Genomic DNA, 25,370 nt, shown 5'->3' with positions numbered 1-25,370 from the left:
GCCAGCATTAGCCACCGCAAGCTATTGGGCATACCAGGCCAAGTGAGGTTTTAGTGGAAAAACCAACAAGTGTTATATTGCTTAATTGATTTTTCATTTTTTCAAGTTGTACAAAGATTTTGTATGAAGGGTTTGCAAAAAGTAAAAATACAAAATACAAAAATACCTGAGTAACAGTTAAATAAGAATATAAGAAATCACCAGTCAGTTAAAATGATTTGGAAGCGTCGCATTATTTGTCAAGTGACAGTAATGCCTAGAATAATCTAGAATTAAGAGGCGTGTTGCTTTAACAAAGCGGCTCTTGAAACTTCTAGAAGAAGATAAAGTGCAGAGGTCAAAGAAAAACAGCTTCCCTAAATATTTGCAAATAACATTTTTTGTTCATCCTTAAAAGTTGCTAACAGTATAATTAAGTCACTGGATCCCAAGAAAAATCTGTGACAGACACGGCTGTTCAATATTGGGTTGTTGGCTGGTTTAAAAATGACCTGAAAGGACACTGTGCCAAATTTGTTGTGCACTTGAATCCACTTCTGTTAACTCTCTTTGTGAACAGCCAGGGATTTTACACCTACGATACTATCATTTACTGCTGTGGCGGCACTCTTGCTCAGTCACTTGAGGAATGGCGGTCTGCCTTTTGTATTGTAGAATCAGAGTTGCCTGATCTGCAACTTGTGTTGAATGCTCAAAAACTAAATTGATGAAGTTTTCTAATGGGAGGAAGGCATCATCTTCTCTGCCTAACATCGGGACCTTGCAGGGCAGTCAGATTGAATTAGTGTCACACAACACGTATCCAGGTATTTTAACTGAAACTTCACTTTGAAAACCTTGTAATGAAGCTGAAGCTCAAGATACCTTTTTATTTTAGAAACAAATCCCGCTTTTCCTATGTCGTCATAAAATTGGCCAAAGCTATGTTCCTGCCCTTGCGTGACGATGGTGATCTGCTGCTCATGCACGCATCTGTCCACTGATTGCATCAGCTGGATACAGTGTGCCACAGCACTCAGGTTTGTCACAGACTGCAAAGCTCTCACTTACCACTGCAGCCTACATGCCAGAGTTTGTGGCCTCCAGTGGTCTTGTGTAGACTCACTCACTGGTACATATTTATTTGTAAATTGTAAATCTGAATGAAAACTACTAACAGTTTTTTCAAATGATACCTTCCATCTGTCCCAAGGTTCACACTGAAATGGGAAAACTTTGTTCTCTGCCCCTGCAGCCTGGAACCACTTGCAAACGGATCTGCAGCTGATCCCAAGGACATTTTAAAAATGTACTGAAGGGTTTGGTGGCAAATTCAACTGGAACTTGTAATTGCTTCCTTAGCCAGATCCTCTTCCTGTCTTTCTTCTAAGGATTATGACTCTGTTAGTTGAAACTCTATGTTTTGTTGCCGTGTTTTTCATGACCCTGTGTATGTTTTCTGAAACACTGTAATGCCAGTAGATACTTCATGTTTAGTTTTGTGCTACTTGAAATGCTGTAATGCTGCCAGGGCTCCTTTGAAAAACTGATTTTGTGATCTCAGTGGGACTTCCCTGGTTAAATAAAGGTTTAATGATAAGAAAAGTAATAATAATCTAGGATCGGTTCCACTTTTTCTAGACTGGAAAGCAAATTTAGAATCAGATGGGACATGGCAGGATAGTGGTGACAACAGTATTCTATCCTGTCAACACTGTGTGGACATCATCTAAATGAAGTCTGAATTATACCATTTTATCTATGTTAAAATAGAAAACATATTGAAGGAAAGAAGAAAAACATCAGTATAACAGATGATTCCAAACTTTTGAACAATAGTTTATGTAAAGTTGGCATGACAGGAAATGTTAAAAGTGGTACAAATGGTACAAAGCGCATATCACACGATACTACAATGAGTCCTAAATGTTATTTTCAAAGCCAAAACTACAAGATATTCCTAAAACATGACTAAGTCAATATTGTGAATACAAAGTCAAAGATATGCATTTTTGAGTTAAATTTGATTTTATAAAGTCATGTTTCTGAGATGCAAGAATAACATTTTGGACTTCTCATAACTGTTAATAACCATGAGTGTTTTTATTGTCATCAGGTCTAACATTTAATCCTTTTTTTTCTGGACTGGCTTCCATATTTTTGCAGATACTTGCACCAAAAAAAATTGCTTTAAAAAATGGTTGTTTGCAGGGACATGAGGGTCAGGTGTCTCCAAAAGTAAATCACATGATAGAAGGTTGGACTTAAGAATCACTGAAACCTGTATTTAGTAGAGACAAGGCTTTGTTGGATCCCACTCTGTGAATATCGTAGCAGAATAAAGCAGTCCAGACAGGAGTGCCGTGGTTAGCGAAAGGAAAAAGAGTTTTTAAACAAAGCTCATTCACATTAAAGGGCTCTCCTCTCTCATCTGGCTTGAGCCCAAAATGTTCTCATTCTGGAGTTGTGGAGTGAAGCTTTGAAAAGTCCATTTGGATTTATTCTTCCAAACATTCTGGCTGGAATTATGGAGCTGAAAACATCTGTTAGCCTCGAGTAACACGGTGATGCTGCTCTAAAGCTGACGTGTGTTCTGTGTTCACAATGGCCACAAAACCCAAACCTGTATATTCCACATCATGCCCATGTATCGTACAATGAGTCAACAACCAGGGTTTGTTTGGGGTAACACCTTTTTCTGTCTTACATACACAAAATATGATGCATTACCAATGCATTGTGGAAAAATTTGACATAGATAGATAGATAGATAGATAGATAGATAGATAGATAGATAGATAGATAGATAGATAGATAGATAGATAGATAGACTTTATTTATCCCAAGCTGGGAAATTGCAGTGCAGCAGCAGCATTACACACAGTGAAATAAGTGAAAAATTCTGAAATAAGACTATAAAGAGATAGCAAGCAGTAAAGAGATTATATACACAATAATAAAATAGCAAAATAGTAAACAGTAGTAATGAAAAAATATTGCACAAAAAAGAATATCTACAGCAAATGGCAGTGTGTAGAAAATAAAGTGTACCATGACTCTAAGCCAGGCATCTCAAACCGGTTCCATAAAGGGCCGCGTGGCTGCAGGTTTTCATTCCAACCCAGGAGGAGCACATCAGGCCAACCAATCAACATCAAGGGATCACTTAGTTATCAGCTGAAGACTGAGATCAGCTGGTTGGAATGAAAACGTGCAGCCACACGGCCCTTTATGGAACCGGTTTGAGATGCCTGCTCTAAGCATACACAGTGAAAAAAGTGAAAATTTGTGAAATAGGGCTAAAAAGGACAAAGTGTCAAAATAGCAGGCAGTAAAAAATTATATACATAATAATAAAATATCAAAAGTAGCAAACAGTAGTGATAAGAAGTATTGTATTTTTTTATTTTTTTTTTTAGCTGTAATTGTACAGTGTAATGGCGTGTGGCAGGAAAGATTTCCTGTATCTGTCCCTTCGACAGCGGAGCTGTAGCAGCCTGTGGGAGAAGGTGCTCCGCTGTCTGTCCACTGTGTGATGGAGAGGGTGCTGATCATTGTCCATGATGGATAGCAGTTTATTCAGCGTCCTCCTCTCCACCACAGTCTCAAAAGACTCAAGTCTGAGTCCAAGTACAGAGCCGGCCTTCTTGATGATCTTATCAAGTCTGTTGGTGTCGCTGGCTCTGATGGTGGCTCAACATACAACAGCAAAGAAGATGGTGCTGGCAACCACAGACTGATAGAAGATCTCCAACATTTTGCTGCACACGATGAAGGATCTCAGTTTCCTCAGGAAGTAGAGTCTGCTCATCCCCTCATCCCAAGCACAAACTCTCTGCTCTCTCTCACTGTTGTGCAGGAAGTCTGCCGCTGCTGTCATGGAGGTCTCAAGCTTGAGATCATACATGACATTTTAGGAGTTAGACGGGACAGTTTGCTGTGGCTCTCAGTGGGACAGGTTGGAATTGGGCAGCTGTCACTGGTCGCTGTGGGTGTACTGGGAGAGGCATACATGCAGAAATATCGGTGCATCTGAGAAGAGCTAGCTTTGCTCCCTGAAGTCCTCTATAATGCGTTAGCTCAAGGAGATCACATTTGGTTTGTATGAAAGGTTAAAATGTTAGCGCTGTTAAATGCTGTAAATTTCTCTTTGGAGATTAATACAGTATCTATCTATCTATCTATCTATGCTCTAGTGCTGCATTTCACCTGTTGATCCACTTAAAGTCATAAAAACATGGATTTACATCAGCCAACAACGATCATTCTGTGTGCGTTCATTAATACTGAAGTCATGAATGTATAAAATGTATAAAAGAATTAGGTTCACAAACATATTTCTGATGCACTCACGTATTTCTTCTTCTGCACAGCTGTAGTACATATCCACAAATATATGTATGTAAAGGTTTTTCCATTTTCATCAAAAACATATTTTTAAATTTGTATGCAGACCGTTGTACCTGCGTTTACAGACCACCTGTCATTTGTGCATTTGTCTGTGGGGTTATGGAGACTACCCTGGGGCGTGGTGTGGTTGTCCACTGGCACTTTTCATGCTTGCCTTTGCCATCAGTGTATGAATGAACGGGTGAATGCTGAGTTGTGTTGTAAAGTGCTGTAAATGGTCCGTAAGATTAGGAAAGTGCTATAAAAATGCAGTCTATTTATTATCTGCCCTGACAACTGACAAATGCAATAGGACATGAATGGGATGACTTTACATTCAAGATGAAACAATCTTTATAGAGGCAGCCGTGGATGAGTATTATGCTTCATCAGGATTTTATGGTGTCTCTATTTGTGTTTTGTGTTGTTTTACAACAATGAACAAGCTTGTTGTTGTCACCTGTCTGAACATAATGTTGTGAGTCCCCACAATGTGCTCTATGTTCAGTGTCTCTGCTGTATCCCAGGGCATGTTATAACCAGTCCACTACACTCCTCAAAATCAAAAAACGCTGGCTTGGATTAGCCATAATCAACAGAAAAACCTCACGCGGTTTGGTGGTTTGGTAGACTGCAGGGTATAGTGAGAGTGTGCAGCAAAATTGCAGGCATTGACCTCAACGATCTTGCTGACATGTATAAGCTCAGGACCCTGAATTAGGCCCGCTCACTTCTCATTGACGAGAGTCACCCCTTGGTTGGTGAGTGTGTGCTGCTCTCATCAGGCTGCAGGTTCATCCTGCCAAGATGCAGGACTAACAGACTTAAGTATTCTTTTGTCCCTGCTGCCATAGGTCTTTTGAATAAGTGATTGATTAATCTGCTGATCCATTTATTACTTCCTCTGTGCAATATGTTGTTGGTCTGTGATTGTTGACTGTTTTTCTCATTGCTGGCTGTAGAGCAATTTGCCCCACGGGGACAATAAAGACTCCTTGAACCTTGAACCTTGAACCTTGAAGTAAAAGTTCCTACGTGAATGTAGAAATCACCACCATGAGCATTTTAGCATTCAGCTAGACCCAACATGGTCTTGCGTCACTTGCATACACACAAATATAATAAATAATAATAAATGTACACGTCAACAAATATATGGATTTAAAAGTATTTGCAATTGAATATGTTAATGGTGCTGTAATGTCTTTCCATTCAATACAGCAGTAATAAGTAGTAATAGAGTAGAGTTGTATTAGATTAGTAATAAAGGTCTTCAGTCAATGGATTAAACAGTAAGTGATTTCCTGTATGATTAACAGCTCACACTTTCTAAGACTCGTGAATCCTGAAAATTAAGTCGCACTAATCAATATTTTTATATTAACAATGGATCAAATGACTATGTGTCATGTGAAAGGAGTCCTGGGTAGTGATGAATCCACAGAGAATTATTATTATATGACGTTGTTTTGGTTCAGTCTCAGCGCTCTCATCGACCTGGTTTCCAGAGGCAGCAGTAGTTAAAAGAAATCTCAAGGCCTTGAGGGCCACGATGTTTGTCCTCATGGCCTTCTCATTTATTTTAATAACACATACATGCATATTTAAAGGGTTAGGATTTAGCATTTGTGTGCTGACTCTGTGGGCCATGTCTAGCTTTTCCTGATGAACCCAGTTTTTTAAAGCTTCTTCGGCCTCTTCATGGAGTTCAGACATATATTCTTCTATCCTGGCCTCAAATTATGTTTTTCATCACAGACCACTGTTGTGTTTTTGTTTGCAACTTAATGTTGATTTAATTTAATTTCCCTTTTGTTCATGGTTATCATAACTGATCAATTCAGGTAGACTCCCAACATTTAATATCATAGAGACAGGTATGTGATCAAACCTTACATGACTTATACTTTCTGCTTTGTGTACACATGCATATATTTAAACATGTGCAAAAAGTTTTGTAGCTGTAGGAGTATTTTGTTTATTGGCTGACCAGCCAATCAGCTGTTCCCACAAACGATCCAATCAGAGGAAGTGAAACTGTCCAGTCTTGGGGCAAAATGTTCCTGTGTGTTTGGTCTGGTTAGCAGAGGCCAGTTCCTCTGGGACAGACAGGTGGGGTAATTAAACGTGTTAGCATGAAACACGTCAGTAAAGTTTTAATTAACTAGATATGTCAAGACAGCTGTGTGTGCATCCCGAAGTTACTTAATCAGCATCATTGCTAATGTAGCTTAGCTCGCTACATCTGTGGCTAACAATTCTTGCTGTGCTGTTAGAACAAGTAACCTTAATGTTAAGGAATGGCTAATCTTTGACAGATGCCTTCCGACATGATGCATTTTCCTACTCTGCATGAACACAGTCCATCTGAATATGACAGAGGAGTAAATCTCAGAGGAGCAGGTGGTTTTAACGCTGCTGCACGTGGAAGCAGACGTTCAAAAAATACATAATACGTCCTGAGATTCAGCCGCAGGAACCAGAAGGATGGAGTGAACAAATAAAGTGTAAACAAAGATCAAAGTAGGTCATTACAATACAGGCAAAGCAAGGCACGTCTGACATTTGGACACATTTCTCAGTCGTTACTGAGAATGATGGAAAAGAACTGGACAGAAAACAGCTCAAATAGAAGGTCCACTCCTGATTAGTGCAATAAATGACCGGGGCAACAAATTAAATCAGCCTCAGCAAAACAAACAACAATAGTCAACAACACATGCTTTTCAACAATAAGCAAAACTAATAAATAATACCAATAATTCTGGAGTAGTTGTACTTATCGCATTAGTACGAATGTGATTACGCACTAGAATGGAATTTTGCTATGTTATTACCAACAGGTATGCATCTGTTTACTAATACTACACATTGAAATAATGTGTTTCCCTGCAGGACAGGAGGGGGTTGTTTGTGGGTGTGGGTAGGAGTACACATACAGACTGCGGGAGTGGGCACTAATGGTCAGAAATCCAGTGGGAGCAGCAGGAGCGGGATTAAGAAAACAGTCCCATGCAGGGCTCTGCTGTGCAGAACTCCTTCAGGCATTTGGTCAGAGGTTTCAGGACATGAAAGGTAAACAGAAGCAACTGAACATGTTTGCTGCACTGTTCAATATGGAGCCAGCTGATGTGCCGACGACCTACAACAAGTCAACGAACGCCTCACCGGAGAAATGCAGTTCCTGTCAGCGCAGAGGTTAGTCTGATATATGTGTTCAATAAGTTACATTTAAGTTTATTTACTTTATTAATCCCAAGACTGGGAAATTATTCTCTGCTTTTAACCCATCACTGTTCAAACACACACACATGCAACATGCACCATGCAGTGAAACACACACAGGAGCAGTGGGCTTCAATCAAGCGCCCAGGGAGCATATTGGGGGGGGGGGTTAAGGGCCTTGCTCAAGGGCACATCAGTCGGCTAATGGAGGGGGAGGGAATACTCCACCACAAGCTGCTTCTCCAAACTCCAGGCCCCTACAACGGCCAGAGTTGCCACCAATTTAATGCCCACCAAATGACGCCCCTCCTCCCCACAATATCATTTGCATAGTAAGCTTCCCAATCACCAGGTGCTGCCAAGTCACCAGTGGGACCCAATGTCAGTACTTTAACATAACAGCTGATTTCCTGAGCTCGCTGTCGGGTGATAGCGAGGAGGCATGTTCTCAACCGACCAACAGACTCTAGGCCTGATATTTGACACAGACACAGACTTTTCAAACTGCATTTTCAGACACTCAAGTGTGCGCTCCAACGGAAGAGTGTGGTTAAGTAATGTTTAAGACTGTTACTCGTGACCACCTGAAAGCTACACGATTCCATAACAATCTTTTTTATTGTGCTTACACTTAACTTCAATTACTCTCCAACTGCAGACCAAAAAATATCAATACCCATTATCATGCTATCTACATGTGACATGCCATGATTTATATCATATACATACATATGTCATTTATATAAGGCCCTGAATTATGCGCTACTTGAACGTGTAAGATTTCATTCATGTAAGCACTTTAGTGTTTGTCCATTACTTTGGTGCACACTTAAAAGACCACAGTGATTTGTTCATGGCAGCCACACTGACGTGAAATAGCAGGTAAGCGTACATTTAATTCTCGGAATGAATTACGGTTCTGTTCCATTTAGTGTAGCAGAGCCTTTCCAGTGAGCCAACATGCACAATCTCAGTGTCCTAACTCTGTTCGACCTGCATGAGTGAAAACCTTAATTTCCCAGCACTGACCAGTGATGACACTTATGGGACTGGTAATCAAAATAAGTAATTATTGACCCGATAAAATTTTCTCAATATTGTGTATAGATCTCTCCAAGGATTTGATCTTAAAGAATGTAGCCAACAGTGAAGCCTGTTCGAGGACTGTGCCTGTATTTATAAAACTGCAGATAAAGCCAATTCAAATTTCACATTCATTGGCAAAATGCATGTACATAGTATCTGTATGGTTGTACATGTCAGTGTTCAGAGGACACCGAGGTGTGGAACATGTGGACATAGCTGTGTGTGAAGTCCGTGGCTGTGGCAGGGGAAACAGGAAAAGTGGTCATCACAAAGGTTATATGAGTGTGTGCTCGTAGCTTCTGTCATAACGTTTTGTTTGCTCCAAAGGTTTTTGCCCGTGCTGTCATTTATCATGGTGCTAAAGGTTGTTGCTGAGATTAATGCTCGTATTAATGTTAGCAGGGATGGAAAAATGATTTCAGTTACTGCCTGCCATTTCTTTTCAACCTAAAGGTTTTGCTGCAGCGTAAAGGTGTGATACGGGTTACAGACTGCTGTCTTTCAGGTCAGAGCGCCTGTAGCCTGATGTTTGGATGCTGTGTGAAATATTTCTCATGAGCTGCTCCACAGCCTGGAGGAGGACACTCTGCTCCACCCAGAAACAGTCTTAATATTTGGTTTTAACTTATACACAATCAATTTACGTCCATGTTCTGTTCTTAACATTCTAATAAAGACACTCAGGAACTGGGTGTATGTAGTCTACCGGGGCCGTTGTGTTTCACTTTACAAGGCACGTTGCCACATTACACAGCAACAATATGCCATGTTATCAAGCTACAGCAGAATTACAGAGTGTCAAAGCCAACAATGGGTTACACAACACAATGGAACATTTGTGACACTGTTGTCTGTGTCTTTGTCAATCAACACAAGTATTCAAGGCAACAAACAGAAAACAAGTGCAACAATTGCTATTATATAGTCTTTATTTTATCTTATTGTACTTTAAATTGTTGGCCTCAAAAAGATTATTGCAGGGAAAAAAGATGCTGACTTTATTCACCGCTGAACTAATAATCCAGTTTAGTGTTCTTGTCAAGGCCGACAAAAGAAACTAATCAGTGCAGTGGAAACAGTTTAATAATGAAAAGCAGACTGTGTTAGTGGTTTAGAAATGTTCTGTCAGGAACTATATGATCTCCAGAAAGGAACCACAGATGGTTTTTCCCTGTTTCCCATGCTCCTCACCACGCTTCTATGTTCTCACATGTAATTCTTCTTCACAGCAGGCAGCTGCTAGAAATCTTGGTGTAATGTTTGATGCATATCCCTGTTTGGTCCTCAGGTTCAGAATGTTGTTGGGTCAGATAAGTGTCAAGCTCTTCATCAGTCAGAGCTTCCTTCACTAACTCCAACCGCTGCCCAACTTTTAACAGGTTTGAGAAATACAGTATGGCCTTCCTCAGGATTTGAGTTCTTCTTCTTCCCTGAGATCAGTGGATGCTGCTCTTCTGTTTGTTCCCACATCGCAGTGTGGACTAAAGTCGACTGATCCTTTTCTGTTCAAGCCCCAGACTGTGAAACACTGTGCCTGTTGAAGCACTACATCTTTAGCATCATTTAAATTGCTTCCTAAAACTTTTGGTCACAGCAAAGTGTTCATGAATATTCACTGTTTGATGGAATTTATCTCCCCTGTCTTGTAACTTGTGTTTTTATGTTTAATCCTGCTGTTGTTTGTATGGTTGCTTTTATTTTTGGTTTTCAAATACAGTTTTTTCTCCTGTAAAGCAATTTGTTACCTTGTTAAGACAAGTGCCACACAAATAAAGTTTATTATTATAAACCAAAATGTATTTTTATTGCAGAGGGCCCAATTTCCAGACATGGACATTACAGGTCAAATTCATATTCGTGATAACATTTTTCCCAAACAAACAGTAGTGTGATGGAATGTGGCTGAATTGTAGTAAATGGGCCAAACATTCAAAATCACTGGTATAGACTGTAATGATATGAACATGAGGGATGTTCTCAGTTAAGCTATTCCCTATGAGGTAGACAGATGGCGCATGCGCAGTAGGAAGCCTGAATGTTGAGAGTTGAGTGAAATACACAGTTCCTCATGTACGTGTGTAATAACAATGCAAGTTACAGATAAAGGCAATTCTCTTTAAGTACTACGGTGTGTTTTTTTTTTGAAGAACCCATAACACAAACGCAACATAGACCATTAAGGTCAAGATTAAATTCTTGTACATTTTGGTTGAAAGTGTTGTAAAATAGAAGTAAACAAGCCAACCGCAACCAGGCAGGAACCAAGTAATAACAGGTACTGCAACAGACCATTTCCAAAATGTTGCCTTTTATTGTCATGAAAGGATGAATGACGCCATTGGCTTTAACAATGTTGAACCAAGTGAACAACAGATGGCGCAGCCAAGCCAAACGTGAGCATTAAAGAGTCTGACAGAGATGCTGGAAGCTAGGCCTGCACTGTACACACTTACAATTTAAACATAGTGCTGTCCTCCAACCATAATATATACTGTTGCCGCGTTGGAGGTTGTGATATTTGGCTCACCTTGAGAAAATGCCCGATGTTTTTTACATTTTAACAAAAGAAATGCCAAAACCAAGCTTGGTGGGTAACATGTGACAGGCTGCACTTTTGTGGTGCAAATTGTGTACAACAATACTTCACTTTAATGGAAAAAAAAACGGACGTTATGTCTTTGATGGTGTTGAACATCATACCTTCAAATACTGTGGTGAACCTTAATACCACAACACTGCCCAGGCCTGGAGCTGATCACTGAAGATATGATCTGGGTTTGATGGACTATTTGAGCTTTTCTATGATCAGCTGTGAAAAGTTGATTACATTTTCTGCTTTCATGTGCTGATTAGCCTGAGCAAAGGGTGATACTGAATACTTTGAAAGACTGGCCCGTTCCTTTTTAACTGATATTCCTGTGAGAACACTTTGACGGCATGCTGATGGAAACGTCTCTCTCTCCAAGCAGACGCAACAACTGCTTTTTGTTTTTGTTTTGTTTTGTTTCCAAATCAGAGCTCCACTTTAATTTGGTTTTGCTAAGCATGATTTCAAATGACTCGGTCAAATAGCCAGTCTGAGAGACATTTTTGAGTTGAACAACTGAAAATGGTGTTAAAAACCAATTTAAATCAAATGGACTAAAAGAATTAACACAACAAGCCTCATTATGTTGAAATGGTCGTTAAAGTTCAATAAACTAATGAATTCATTTCAAATGAACAGACCTTTGTTATTAAGATGAAATAGATTTGCACGTTCAAACAAACAAACCCTAAGCTGTTCAGTAAATTAGCAAATGCAAATCACCCAAACTACAGCAACAAGGAATACTTAATCAAAAAAACATTTGCTGACGTTGAAAACAAATTGTATTTTTTCACTTAACATTGACCCTTGTGCTCATATTTTGAAGTTAAAACAACAAACTGTATTTTACAGTGTGGTTTTGTACTGCATTTTGCTGGTAGGGCTGTCATTTCCATCCAACAAATGAGGTCGTCATAACTCCAAAGGTTTTCTCTGAGTGAGTCAGCACGCTTGCTGAAAATCTCAGTTTGTCAGGTTGTCACATGACTTTCATTGAGCAGCAGCTCCTCAACACAAGAACAATGACAACATGTCATTTTTGCAAATCAGAGTGAGTGGCTGGATTAACAAGCCCCAAACCTGCAACATCGAAAAGACACACGGACAGACAGTGCCCGATCACGCACAACGTGCCAGAACATCGGTTCAACACACGACTCTGACCTTCATCATGTCAGCAGGGATGAGAGTCAACATGTCACTTTCCTGTTGTCTGAGCAACCTGAGGTTCCTCAAAGTTATATCGAGTGCAAACAAATGACAGAATAGGTTTTGCACTCCAGCTCTGATGCAAAGTCAATGTTTTGGTGATAACAATTCCAACATTTAGATCCTAATCAGCATGATAACTGCATCAGAGCTGGAGTGTGTCAGCCCCATTCTGTCCTTTGTACACGACCCTCTGGAGTCAGCACACATGCCCTGTACCTGTTCAAAGCTACACTTAGTCACAATAATGAGAAACAGGTAAATCACATTCGTGCCTGTCATAACATCCCTTTGCAGGTGTCTTTGGGTTGTTTGTTGGGTTGTTGGCTGACTGCTGGTGAGCTTGTGGCACAGTTGAAACTTGATCGGCTGTGTATTTGACAAGATGTCCACAAAGCTGCCAACGGCTGTCTCCATTAATGAGCTGTGCTCCTGCAGGACAAATGTGATAACATATCAAACCTAAAGAAATGTAGCACCTCATGAAACAGGTGTATGGTCGACAGCACTTCCCACTGACCTCTAATTGGACGCTCTAATTGGACTGACCTCTAATTGGACGCTCTAATTGGACTGACCTCTAATTGGACGGTCAGTAGAAAATGCTGACTGGCTAGTCATTGGGAAATGTAATGTAATTATGTTACAGCTACAAAAACCTTTGACATGTGCAAATTATATCTGTGTGCACAAAACTTTTTCATACATACATAAAATATCTCAACATCTGCAAAACTTTATTACACCAGAATTTCAGATTTTTTTTTTTTAATTCACACACTCAGATATGTGCATACAATTTTTTTCACAAGCAAACAAAGGTGATACACAGCTGCAGGCTGTAAAATGATTTGCAAACATTATTTCACAGGCTCAAAATTTTAATGACCCTTCTATACGTTCAAGGCTGCCTCCACTGCCCTCGAATCCAAACCAAGACTCCAGGCGCATGCCTTACATTCTCCACAACCCCATTCGAAGCCTCCTCGCCGATCTGCCGAATGGGCGCAGCACGTCTTCCCAACCCAAGATGCTCAGTCACATACAAACATTGGTTTATATCCACTGTACCATACGGGGATCCACACAGATACTTGTCTGCAGAGCTGTAGCCCATTTCATGATAGAGATGTCCACATTTAGACTTTCAGTTTCCCAAGATGGCAAGAAACATCAAGGCTGTTGTCTAAATGATGAGACACAAGATGTGTTTTCATCAGCCTCGTTCATTCATTTCAAACAGCTTTTAATGTTATTTCCATCTGTACGTGCTGCAAAGTGTCGAGTGGAGCTGGGCAGAACTTTGGAACGTTGAATCCACTCTAACAAGAAGCCAGTTAAATAATGCTATCCTGGCTTAGGTTTCCAATCCAATCCATCTTTACTCAACTCAAGGTTTCCAAAGTGCTGTACATCAAAATAGGCAGTAAAAACAGACAATAAAATAGAAACATACTACATAAAGGGTAAAATACCTGTGCACATAAAATAAGCTAATCTAAGTGGTAATAAAAGCCAAGGAAAAGAGGTGCGTTTTAAGAAGAGATTTAAAAGTAACCACGGAAGAGGACTGCCTGGTGTGCAGCGGCAGTTCATTCCAAAGCTCAGGGGCGGCAACAGAAAACACTCGGTCCCCTCTGAGTTACCGCCTTGTTTTGGGAACCCTCAGGAGCAGCTGGTCAGCTGACCTGAGGGATCGAGTAGGTGCGTGAGGGTGCAGAAGCTCAGAGAGGTACACAGGGGCAAGGCCATTGTGGGCTTTAAAAGCAAATAAAAGAATTTTAAAATGAATTCTTAAATGGACAGGTAGCCAGTGAAGTGAAGATAAAATCGGTGTTATGTGCTCAAACTTTCGAGTGCCAGTTAAAAGACGTGCAGCTGCATTCTGCACTAGTTGCAGACGTGCAATGGAGGACCCGCTGACCTCCATGTAAAGTGCATTGCAGTAATCAAGCCGAGTGGTTACAAAGGCATGTATTACTGTTTCAAAGTGCTGTCTGTGCAGAAAGGGTTTAATTTTAGCGAGCTGTCTGAGCTGGAAGAAGCTGTTTTTTACCACAGCTTTAGTCTGGCTGTTGAACTTGAGCATTATTATAAGCATTATTATCTTCCTTATGATGAGCAGAAAAAAAGTTCCACTTTCTACCTTCCACAATAATTTTGCCATGGAGAGATGTGTAGATCTGATATGGATGAGATGAAATGGATTTCAGGTACAAATTCAACTTCAGCTAAGAAAGAATCACTCCTGTAGTCCTCAGGACTTTTTTCTTTCTCAGTATCTGTTTTCAGCGCCTTGCAAGCCAGAAGAAGGCCATGTTCTACAGGTCCACTTAAAATGCTTCTGAGCACAGTTAGCAACGCACGGGCAAAGCTGTAAATATGTGCACCATTGGTTGGGTGGCTCCATGTGTGAACAACTCTCCGGTGGTGTGGAGAGCTAGCGGTGACCTTCTGAGGACAGAGCTGTAACAGGTCTTCCAAACACTCCTACACAACCCCAGAGATGAGCCGTGACACGAGGTCAGCCTCCACCAGCCCTGCAGGCTCAGCTTCCCCTGTCGTCCTGATCAACAGCACACACTGCGGGGCTCTGGATGCACCGCTGCTACCGAGTCTCTGCTGACCCGCACCTCGACACAACAGATCTCCAGTCCCAGAGGCAATGCAGAATACCAGAGGCAACGCAGAATCCCAGAGGCAACGCAGAATCCCAGAGGCAACGCAGGGCACCAAACTCCAACAAACACTTGAAAGTAAAAATAGATCTCAACAGGCATGAGCTGGAGATGTTCACAGGATGGCAAATTAATGAATGAAGAAAAATGAACTGTGGTCTCTTCTGACATGAAGGAGTAGGTCAAAAATCAACCTGAGCCCAAATAAGACAAACACACCAATAAAACGAGGCTGTGTGTGTGTGTGTATTTATTCATCTGATTATTCCTCCTCCAGTTTTATTGCTTCAAAGTCCAGTTGGCTTTGTGACACCATTCTGACCTCATTACATTTACAGAAGGTATCATGTACATACAATTTGAGGGAATTGACCTTTTTAATGTGTTCTGTGTCTTAGGACAGGGATGTCAGCTTTGACATTTACATTAACATGGAAAGAATGTGTTTAAGCTTCATGGCTTCATGTCACAAGAATTACAGAGAAGAATTTCTGAGAATTTCGTTTGCTTTAGGCCGTTTTACTGTCTGTCCTTTTTATTCTATTTTTAGTTTCTTGATTGTTTCCCTCTTCATAACATACTTTTCTGATTTTACTTCATCACATCTCCTCTTAGTAATTGTACTATTTTATTCTCTTATTACTTTTAGCTTTATTTTTCTTTCAATAGCCCACCTGACACTTCTGGTGTTTAAATATCATATATATTTATATACTATTATTATTCTTATTGTTATTATTATTATAATTTAAAGTGACTTTGTTTGATTATTTATCTGTTATATTTTCTGAATCTTTTTTGTGGTTATCATGCATTTTTGTATCTTCATAGTAACTCTGGTGTTTCCTCATTGCAGATTCATGAACAGTTATTTTCTTTTTTTCTAGTTGTTTTTACTTAGCCAGTATTTGTGACACAGTCATCACTTTGTGTTGCATTGCTTTGTATGAAAGACTGATTGATTGATTGATTGATGTAACTGTAGATGTTTACAGACATAACAATCAGCAGGTTAATCAATCATGAAAATAGCTGTACAGCCCTCGATGAAAGTCTTAAAATAGAAACATAAGTCACACAAAAATATAGCTGTCATCTTTAGATAATTAGATAATAAAGTTATAATCACAAAAATAAGATTGGTATGTCAGCATTTAAGTCAGTATTTTGAAAAACCACAGCCACTTTTTGGCTTCCGTACGTCTGAAACTAAATGGTGCACTCGTTACAAAGACTCAATAATCCACCATTTATAATAGAAACAATGAAGGGGGGGTTTTCTGTCACAGTAGCAGGAAGACATACATCAACTCACCACTTCCTGGAAGGTAGCAAGAGTACCACTACATGTTTTAGGCCCACTGAAAACAGCTCTGAGACCAGCACTTCATTCAGGGTTCCCTGTTTAAAAGCTTGCCTGTTGCAGGTGGGGGCCTCAGGCCTTCAGGTGGGGCTGCCTTCCCGTGGTCTCTTTGCACTAACTGAAAAACAACCCCTTTCGAACAGCTTGCCCTCCAAAGCAGATGACCGTTGAGACAAGCTGCCGGCCGTTTACTTGACACAAGGTCAGAGGCAATGACTGCTAGTCAGCCAAAAAACAAGATGGACTGTCAGCCACGGAGCCCGCGGGGTGGAGGAAGACACAGCAGCCACATTTGGAAGGGTAATGAGCTCTGTTGCGAGGCAGCCGGGAGAAAACATTGAAGGCATTGCATGTTTTTACAGCATCTTCTTGTCACTGTCTCGCTCTCTGGGGAAAAGGTATGCTCGTTTTCCCACCATTGCTCCGTCCCTCCATCATCTCACTCTTCGTGTTTTCGCCTCTCCCTCCCTGCCAGCAGAGATGTGCTACAGTGGCTGAAAGGCCAATTTCCATCACTCAGCTCATGAATATTGAATGGCCTCGAGTAGTTTGATTAAGAAGGCACAAAGGTTGCAAACATTAATCTGCTATCTTTCACCAGTGGGAGAGGGACTTCTAGGAAAACAGGCCAGAGGAACAAGAGGAGAAGGAAGGACTGGAATAATTTATGTTTCATTTTTAAACTATTTCAAACAGAGCGAGGCTGTGGCTGTTTAAGGCAGCGGAATTTTCCATTTTATTCCAGACAGAAGAGAAATATAAGGTATTAACGCCCAAGAGAATTGCCTGAAATTGCCATTTCTCCGTCCTGGAAGTGCTGAGGCAGCACAGCAACTTTTGACATCCTGAGCCTCTGAGCTGCCGTATGAGGCGAAGCTGAGCAGCCACCTGCCTGCTGTTAGGGGATGTTGCCCTATAGAAGAGCCACAGTGAGGGAAGATTCACTATCACTTACCAGCTCCACGGATGATCTGACCTCGCCTCAGGTTGCTTCCTGCTGGCTTTTGCTTGTCAGTGGGACTGCACTGCAGGCAGGGAGCTGCAGATGAAGAGCAAAACACATCTGACCCGTGAAGAGCAAACTGCATGAGACTGACCTCCCAACCGCTACGCACCTTCCCAAACACGACATGTTTGCGAGGACAATTCCTCTACCGTTTGCTGGTAATTGACGTTTAATTAATTCCAAGTATCCAGAAGTGTGTATGAAGGAAAAATGTAGTCGTAATGTAGTAAGAGATGCCAGTGCATTTAGATTAACTTGTTTCTAATGGAGGCCTGCTGTTTTGGGGGTTTTTTTTGCATTGATTTTTATCACCTCTCTGCATAGTTTATTGTGCACAAGCCCACCTACTGCTGGAGCCACTGCTAATTACCATATGGTGGAGTAAACCACTCAACAGTAGCCCAGTAAAAATGTGTTGTGATGTCAATGTGGTAGAAAAAAACAATACCTTGGTGATAAACAGGACATGCCCTGTCTGTTATCTGCTGGCTAGCAGAAGTTTGTACAGCAAATCTCAGACTGTCGTGAATATTTAGAAATATCTCTCTCAAAATACAAAAGTAAATTCTTTTTGAAAGTCTCACTTGTTCTCAGTATTGTCTCTAATGTCGAGGTTTTAGGAGTTCCCTATGAATTTACACTTTTACACCAAACACAGCAATGACATATATACCACTTCTCATCAGCATACACAGATTCTTACTGACGTATGCCACTGCTTATTCTGAAAGAGTGGTAGAGATTAATGGACAGGAAGGAATGTCTAATTTCTGCTTTGACATAATTGTGTCTGAGGTCTCATCTTCACATTTAGCATGTTTTATGTCGGGAGGCTTCGGGAGTCTCGAGGCAATGATAAAAATATCATCCTTGTAGGTGATAATGGAAGCGTCTGAACCAAACATGTAACATGCACACACACACACACATTGTTCTGCCTCCTCCCTGGTGGCGTGATATACGTGATTGACGTAGGACATACTGTATAAAGCTGAACAAGGTTTTTGGTGTCTTTATATGTGCTGTTCCAAGATCTTTGATGTGTTGTAATACATGATGCAGGCAGCCATGTATCCTTAAGCAGTTATAATGTCATTGTCATGTCTTAATGAGGTGACGGCGTGCACATGGCTGTTTGTAAAACGTTCCTTGATTAGCATTGTTTAAAATCTGCTGATGCAGTTTCACTGTAAAAATGTCCTTCTGATGCACAAAATATCTGATTAAATAACACGAAGGACTTTGCTCTCCAAGGTCAGAAGTTGAATAAAGGACAAAATGCGGAGCTCATTCCTCACACATTTCAAATATTAGATTGAATATTGATCAGCAAAGAAAGATTACATCTTAGGTGTCACCCTGATGTCCTTCACCAGCACTTTGAGCACTTAATGGAAGTCTTTACACACACACACACACACACACACAGCAGGTGATTATGTTATGAAAGCGCTGCTCTACACTGGATGTTTGAGGATTCACAGTGAACATATGGCCTTCAGCTGTGAGACTCTGTCTCCAGGCTTTAGAATGTGACTGAAGGATTTAATGAAGAGTCCCCCACAATGACTTGTGATATATTTTTATAGATCACAATATTTAGAGTTTCATTTTTTTCTAGGAATTGGGAGAATAATGAAACAACTTTATTATCTCACAAACATAAGCTTATTACAACAGGTTTGGCCTGGTCAATCTGAAAATGGTACCATGTATAGAAGTACACAGAAAGCCACGTCATCAGCGTCATCACAGCAACAACAGGTCTAAGCAGAAATGTGCTGCCTTGGCCACTTCTGTCAGGAGACAGAAGCAGCTGGTGCCCCAGTAGCCTCCTATTTTAACCCTAACCAGAGGGTGCAGAGAAGACTGGTCCCTGAGGGTTTTCAGTAATGTAACAAAGATTGAGAAGTTTTAATGTTTCTACAATTTCCACTGTGCGTATGTGTGTGTGTTAACTGTGTGTGTCCCAATTACGTCACAGTTTCCAGTTTCAGAGAGCATGCAGCTGCAGTGAACGACATGTGCTGACAGGAGTCTCGTGTGTTGATGCTGTGTATTGAGTGTTGCATGGGGTTTTCACAATTTTGGTAATGTTAAAGCAGCCCTGTATCTGTAAATACAAGCACATTTGACTCTGCACCTCAGACGTTGCACGTTCCCACTCCATCACAGACCAGTATATAATGCTGGTTAATTGTTAATTGTTTCAGCTGTATAATCATACCTTCACCGTACTTTAATTAGCAGATGACCAGTCCAGTGCCACATTTAGTTGTTTTTTCCACTGTGACATCACGATTGAATGTTCACAAGCACATTACCAGTCTACCATCACATTTAGTTTAGTTCTCTGTACTATAAGATCACGAATGGATGTGTATTGCATCTCACAATTGGTTATGTTATGTCCACTGTGACATGACAATTTATTGCATCCGTTCCACTGTGACATCACAAATGGATGTTATTTCTACAGTCACATCATAATTGTAGTGTTCATCATTGGTTGTATTGAGTCAATTGTGAGATCACACATTTAAGGGTTCTTTACCCTGTGACATCACAAACTGTGTTATGCCCACTGTGATGTCGCCCTTTGACCTGTTCCTCCCACTGTGAAATCAAATCAAATCGCTTGTGGTCTCTCGACTGTCAGAATACATTTGTATGAGTTCATTCCACTCCTTAACTTTTCTTTTTTATGACAAATAAACAAAACATGGATAAAACAACCGAGGAGGCCAGGAACAGTGAGAACATTAAGAACGTTAACGTCATTGGAGCATGGTTCTCTTAGCAGCTGTGTGTTGTGTTGGTTTGATGTTGGTGTATGTGGGTGTGTGTAGATGTGTGTGTGTGTTGTGAACACTCGGTCTATGGGTCAGATGGAAACAGGGAAGGGACAGTACAGGGAGAGAGATTAAAAGAAAGAGGTGAAATTAAAGGAGAGGAATTGGAAAAAATATCAATAGCAACAAAAGATTAAAAAAAAAGTATACTAATGCTATTTTAGCTGCTTCCGGTGCTACTACTACCACTACTACTACTACTACTACTACTAATATTACAAAGGTACATCATAGTTTAGTGTGTTAGCATGCTAACAGCTGATTAGCACTAAATACAAGTTCCAGCAGAGGCTGATGGGAATGTCATTATGTTTGTAGGCATTTTGTCATCAACCAAAGAGTGGAAGAAATAAAAATGACCTGACATTCTTTTTGAAATGAAAGCCTGTATTTATCACTGAAACTCTGAATCATCTTCATCGCCATGGAGTGGATTTCTCCAACAGAAATCATTGTTATTTTTATTAGTTCATACAACTCTGCTTTGGAGGAGAAGATACTTGTTTCCCCTTGAATTACAAAGGAAAAAACTAAATCAATTCAGTTTCAGGCATTCACGGGACAAGTGGATTCATCAGAAAACAACACTGTTTCCCGTTTTTGTCTGCATCCCCTCTGGAAATGTAGTACAAAGGGAAATCAAGTCCACATATGTTAGTTTTAAGACATGAACTGAGGACACACAGCAGCAGAAACAAATCAGACAAATCCAGTCTTCAAGGCATTCTAAAACAATCACCATCATTTATTTACAATATATTAAACTGTAATGCAAAATTTATAACAAGTGGTCAATTTGTTCAATAATGAAAATAAACATTAACTATTTTCAAAGCTAGCATGAATCATACACATATTTATATATAAATAGTGTGTGCAGTCAGAAACATTATGCCTGCTCTTGTTTTTTCTGTTTCATCAGGGTCAATAAGATCAAAACAACTTTCACACTTGTGTCGACTGCATAGAGAATAAAAAGATGACAATAATCTACAAAAAGCATGTATATTAGAATCACACCCAACTTCTCCCACAATGAAGGACATCCACCAATGTATGCAGCCCCAAATGCCACGTCAAGCTCTTCTGGACTTTAAATGGCTTTCAAAAACATCTTAATGCTTCTCAGTAAATACCAGACGGATGACCAGAGGATGTGATGTAACATTTAAGCAATGAAAATACAGGTTCTTATTTTCTTGCCGTTTACATGATTTCACAGTATTGGTTATACAGGCTATAGTGTGTCCAGTTAATGAAGTTACACTTAAAGTACCCAATAAAGGCTGGTGATATTCTACATCTTTCATATTTTCATCAAAATCCATGAATGCACAAATTCAATGAAAGACTTCATTCCAGTGGAACCACTGGGACCAGCAGATCTGCTTGCAGGACTCACATTCAATTCTGTTGAACTTTGACACTAATTTGCACCACTGATCAAAAGCAAATCATCCTGACAATACTGTCCTTTGAGGGGACAGAGGGGCAGACGGCCCAAAGCACAAGCTTTTTATTCACACGTGAATATGGGAAAAGATGTAAGGTTCAATCTGTAGTGATGTATTTGAATTATAAACTGTCAGATCTATTGCATGCCCTCTTGCCTTACCTGTAAACTAAACTCATGTTCTTTTCACTAGCGCAAAACAGAGGAAACTAGCTTGCCATGCTGAATGAATAATCATGACATCAAATCATTTGAGAAGTAATGTGTAGCAGCAGTTGGATCCAACACCTTGGATGGAAAAATCATGGACAGGTAACTTTGTAGAGTGCACCAGTCTCATAGCAATGTTAGCTTGCTGCTAAGTGGCGCAGCGGAAGCACAGGAAATGAACAGGCCAGATAACTGATTCAAATAAAAATTAGAACTACACGTTGATTCAAATTTGTTTAAATAAGTGACAATCCTATTAGCTGTGTGGTACCATCCACTTTTATATGACCCTGCTCTACTGGAGCATAAACTGCTCCACAAAAGAAGAATGATTTTAGATGCAGTTATTGAGCAAGAATCATGACCAAGCTAGCTGAGCTGCTAATACGGACTAGCACTAGTGCAGTGGCAAGTTATAGCAACTATATATTTGCAAGCTATTTACGTGTTCAGATTAGATTTACGTCATCAGTACGATTCAGTGCGTTTATGGCTAACAGATATGATGACACCTGAGCACACATTTGATGAAGAAGACCAAGACATGGTTGAAAGCTCATTCAAGGGTATTTTGTTACACATACTTTTCCCAAAGGTCAAGACAACACTGTGTTGGTTTTGGTCTTTGCGGGTGATTTGCTGAAAATGAAAGAATAGAATGACAGCAGTTTTTTCCTCACACATGCTGGTTGAGGAAACCATCTGCTCGGTGTTTGTTCTGAGAAACCTACAAATGACTGGTGCCCAAAGTCAATTACATTCCCTTTGGAAAAGGAAAGCACATAAAACTGAACAACAACAAAACACAGACGGCATATGAACAACACGCACAAGTACAGAGCCCAACTCTCTTCATCACTAAAGAATTCTGGAAAGTCCTTGAAATCGAATTGAAAAAATAAGATGTCATAAGGCATTTCACAGAGGGAAGCTCAACCTTATGGAAACTAATTTGCTTGACGGCAAAACAAATCTGTTGAACATCCGAAACAAAAAGATTAAAAAACTTTACTTTGATGGTTGAGCAGTTAGTGATCCTCTTCCCCTGTATCAAAGAGATGGTTTGCCAGCTAAAGGCCCAGAAACCTTTGAGGCAAACAAAAAGCAAACAGTGCACAGCTACAGCTGCAGCTGTGGAGGAGTCCACTTAAGTCAAATGGCACTTGTCCCGAAAAGAGGAAGAAAAAAAGGCTGTGACTTTTCTGCATCAACTGGCAATAAGTAAAACAGTGTGCACACATACTTGGACAAAGGCTTTTTGGCAATACATTGTACTATGGCAATACATATTATTGTGGTGTACTATACTATATGTAAAAAAGAGAGGAAGAGTGACAGAGACGAAGAGAGAGAAAGAAATAATCTATTATCAATGCAACCTCAAGTTCTTTGGCTCAGTTACAACCATGATGATGGGAGTTAAACAGGATGGTTGCTCAAGCCAAGCAACTGCTGCTCACATGCAAGCGGCAGAGTGGAGTCGCTGATACCGGAGCTGCAGGGTGTGGCGAAGTCAGACCGAGTGCTGAGTCAAAAAAAGTCCTATGAGGATCTGCCATAGGAACAATTAGGGAACATCTACTGCATTTGAATGTCTGTTGTCTTGCAGGTTGTTAGTATTTAAGTTTACAGTTGTGTCAGATTCACCACATTTTTGGTCAACTTTGCATGCAAGACAAACTGCCACAGCTGAATGAGGGTTTTTCAGAGGATGAAGACTAGCAGCGAGGACTACGATGTGGTCAAGTAAGGCCTGTCCTCGTCATCGCTGTCTTTCGTATGGCTGTCGTATTTATATCGAGAGCAGTAGGAGCCCTGGGTCGCCCCGCCTTCTTCTTTTTCTTCTTCCTCCTCCTCTTCATCAGATCTATCGAAGCAGTAGCGTCTTCGGCCAGGGGGGCTGGAGCAGGAAAGAACAGGTAGAGGCTGTTATTGTCCAAAAAAGGTTTCTAAGAGAGCTCAGGCATGTTTTTTTAAAAAAAGCAAGCAAAGGTAGAAATCATAATAATCACTTTTGACAGCACAAATGTTGTCACACCTCACTGATGGTAGTTAATCATACTAATTTAGACTACTGCATTTATCTGTCATATTGCTGCAATTCATCTTCCAGCCACCGGTGGCAGCACAAAGCACATACAGCTAAGCAGCGCTCTAGTCATTGAGTGAGGAAGAAATCCTCCTCCATCTTTGGTTTTGAAGAGCTGAATTCCACAGAGGACACCTTTTCTCCATCTGAGGAAATCAAGGTTTCTGTTGCAATCCCTTCTGACACCTGGAAGGTTGCTAACAAGACTGCCTACCATCCAGTGAGTTTGTGCTGTGTATAAGCCCGTACGTAAGTGTGAGATAGCCATTCAAGACAAAATACCAAAATACACAAAATACCAGCAAATACAGAAGCACTGCATTCAGTGGCCTACACTGAAACACAACAGAAGATTCCAGTGGACACTGAGAGCTTGCCCAAACATGTGACGTTCCTCTCAATTAAGTAGAAAAGTTGAAATGAGCTAATCTTAGTTTTAAGACTTCTGTGTGATTCTGATGGTACTGAATATATCAGCACACCTTGCATGAGCCTTTTACTATCTACTCATTTGTTTTTTGTGTCCCCAACATTCTTCTGTTGTGTTGTATAACACGTTCATTACTACTTGCAGTGTTTCTGTATTTGCTGATGTTTGTCTAATTTCGCAGTTTGTTCTATGTTTTATTTATTTCCTTGGGTTTTGTCCACTACCATAGTACATTTAGTCATATTGTGAGGTTAGCCTTTCTTTTAGCATCTATGAATGAAAATGTCATGCAACATGGTGCCACGCTAGCATGCAAAACTAACAGTACTAAATCTACGCCATTCAAATAACAGATACAAAGCACTGTGACAGATGTGAGTCCATCCTCTCAAAATGTTACAGTTGTCCAGTGAATTAGCGCAAAGAAGAAAACACAAAGCCCACTGAAAATAAGACAAATGATTACCAATAATTAAATCCAAGCATCCAATCTTTTTTTAACAGCACAAATATTTGTAATGAACTCAAGACACAAGAGAAATCCAGTCCTGTCACCAGTCTGCATAGTGTCTAGTCCAGCTTTTTGACAATATATAACATTCAAACTGCTTAAATACTGCAAACTGGGGGTTAGTTACTGTCAGCTGTGCATCTCAAATGAATTTACCACTTGGTGTAAATCAGTGCACTGGGTCTAATTATGCCTGCAGTTATGGTACTGGAAGGAAGAATGTATTATGGTCTCTCATAATTGACTCCTGTTATTTTTACCTCTGTAGGGCGATAAATCAATATGACATCTCAGAAGCAA

At 40.3% G+C, this 25,370-nt stretch overlaps 1 protein-coding gene across 5 annotated transcripts in view; it reads right to left on the bottom strand.

Moving 5' to 3' along the window:
• Window positions 1–21,104: 21,104 nt before the first annotated feature.
• Window positions 21,105–25,370, bottom strand: part of myo18ab (myosin XVIIIAb) — a 135,710-nt gene continuing 131,444 nt past the window's right edge. For all 5 annotated transcript variants that reach the window (XM_041939928.1, XM_041939930.1, XM_041939929.1 and 2 more), the window contains one exon: window positions 21,105–23,940. In XM_041939928.1, coding sequence (XP_041795862.1) covers window positions 23,772–23,940 — 169 coding nt within the window. In that variant the 3' untranslated portion in view covers window positions 21,105–23,771. The remainder of the gene's footprint in view (window positions 23,941–25,370) is intronic.

Source organism: Chelmon rostratus, chromosome 7, assembly GCF_017976325.1.
Source record: "Chelmon rostratus isolate fCheRos1 chromosome 7, fCheRos1.pri, whole genome shotgun sequence".
Lineage (NCBI taxonomy): Eukaryota > Metazoa > Chordata > Actinopteri > Chaetodontiformes > Chaetodontidae > Chelmon > Chelmon rostratus.
Note: the sequence above shows the minus strand (reverse complement) of the source record. Positions and strands in the feature narration are given on the sequence as shown.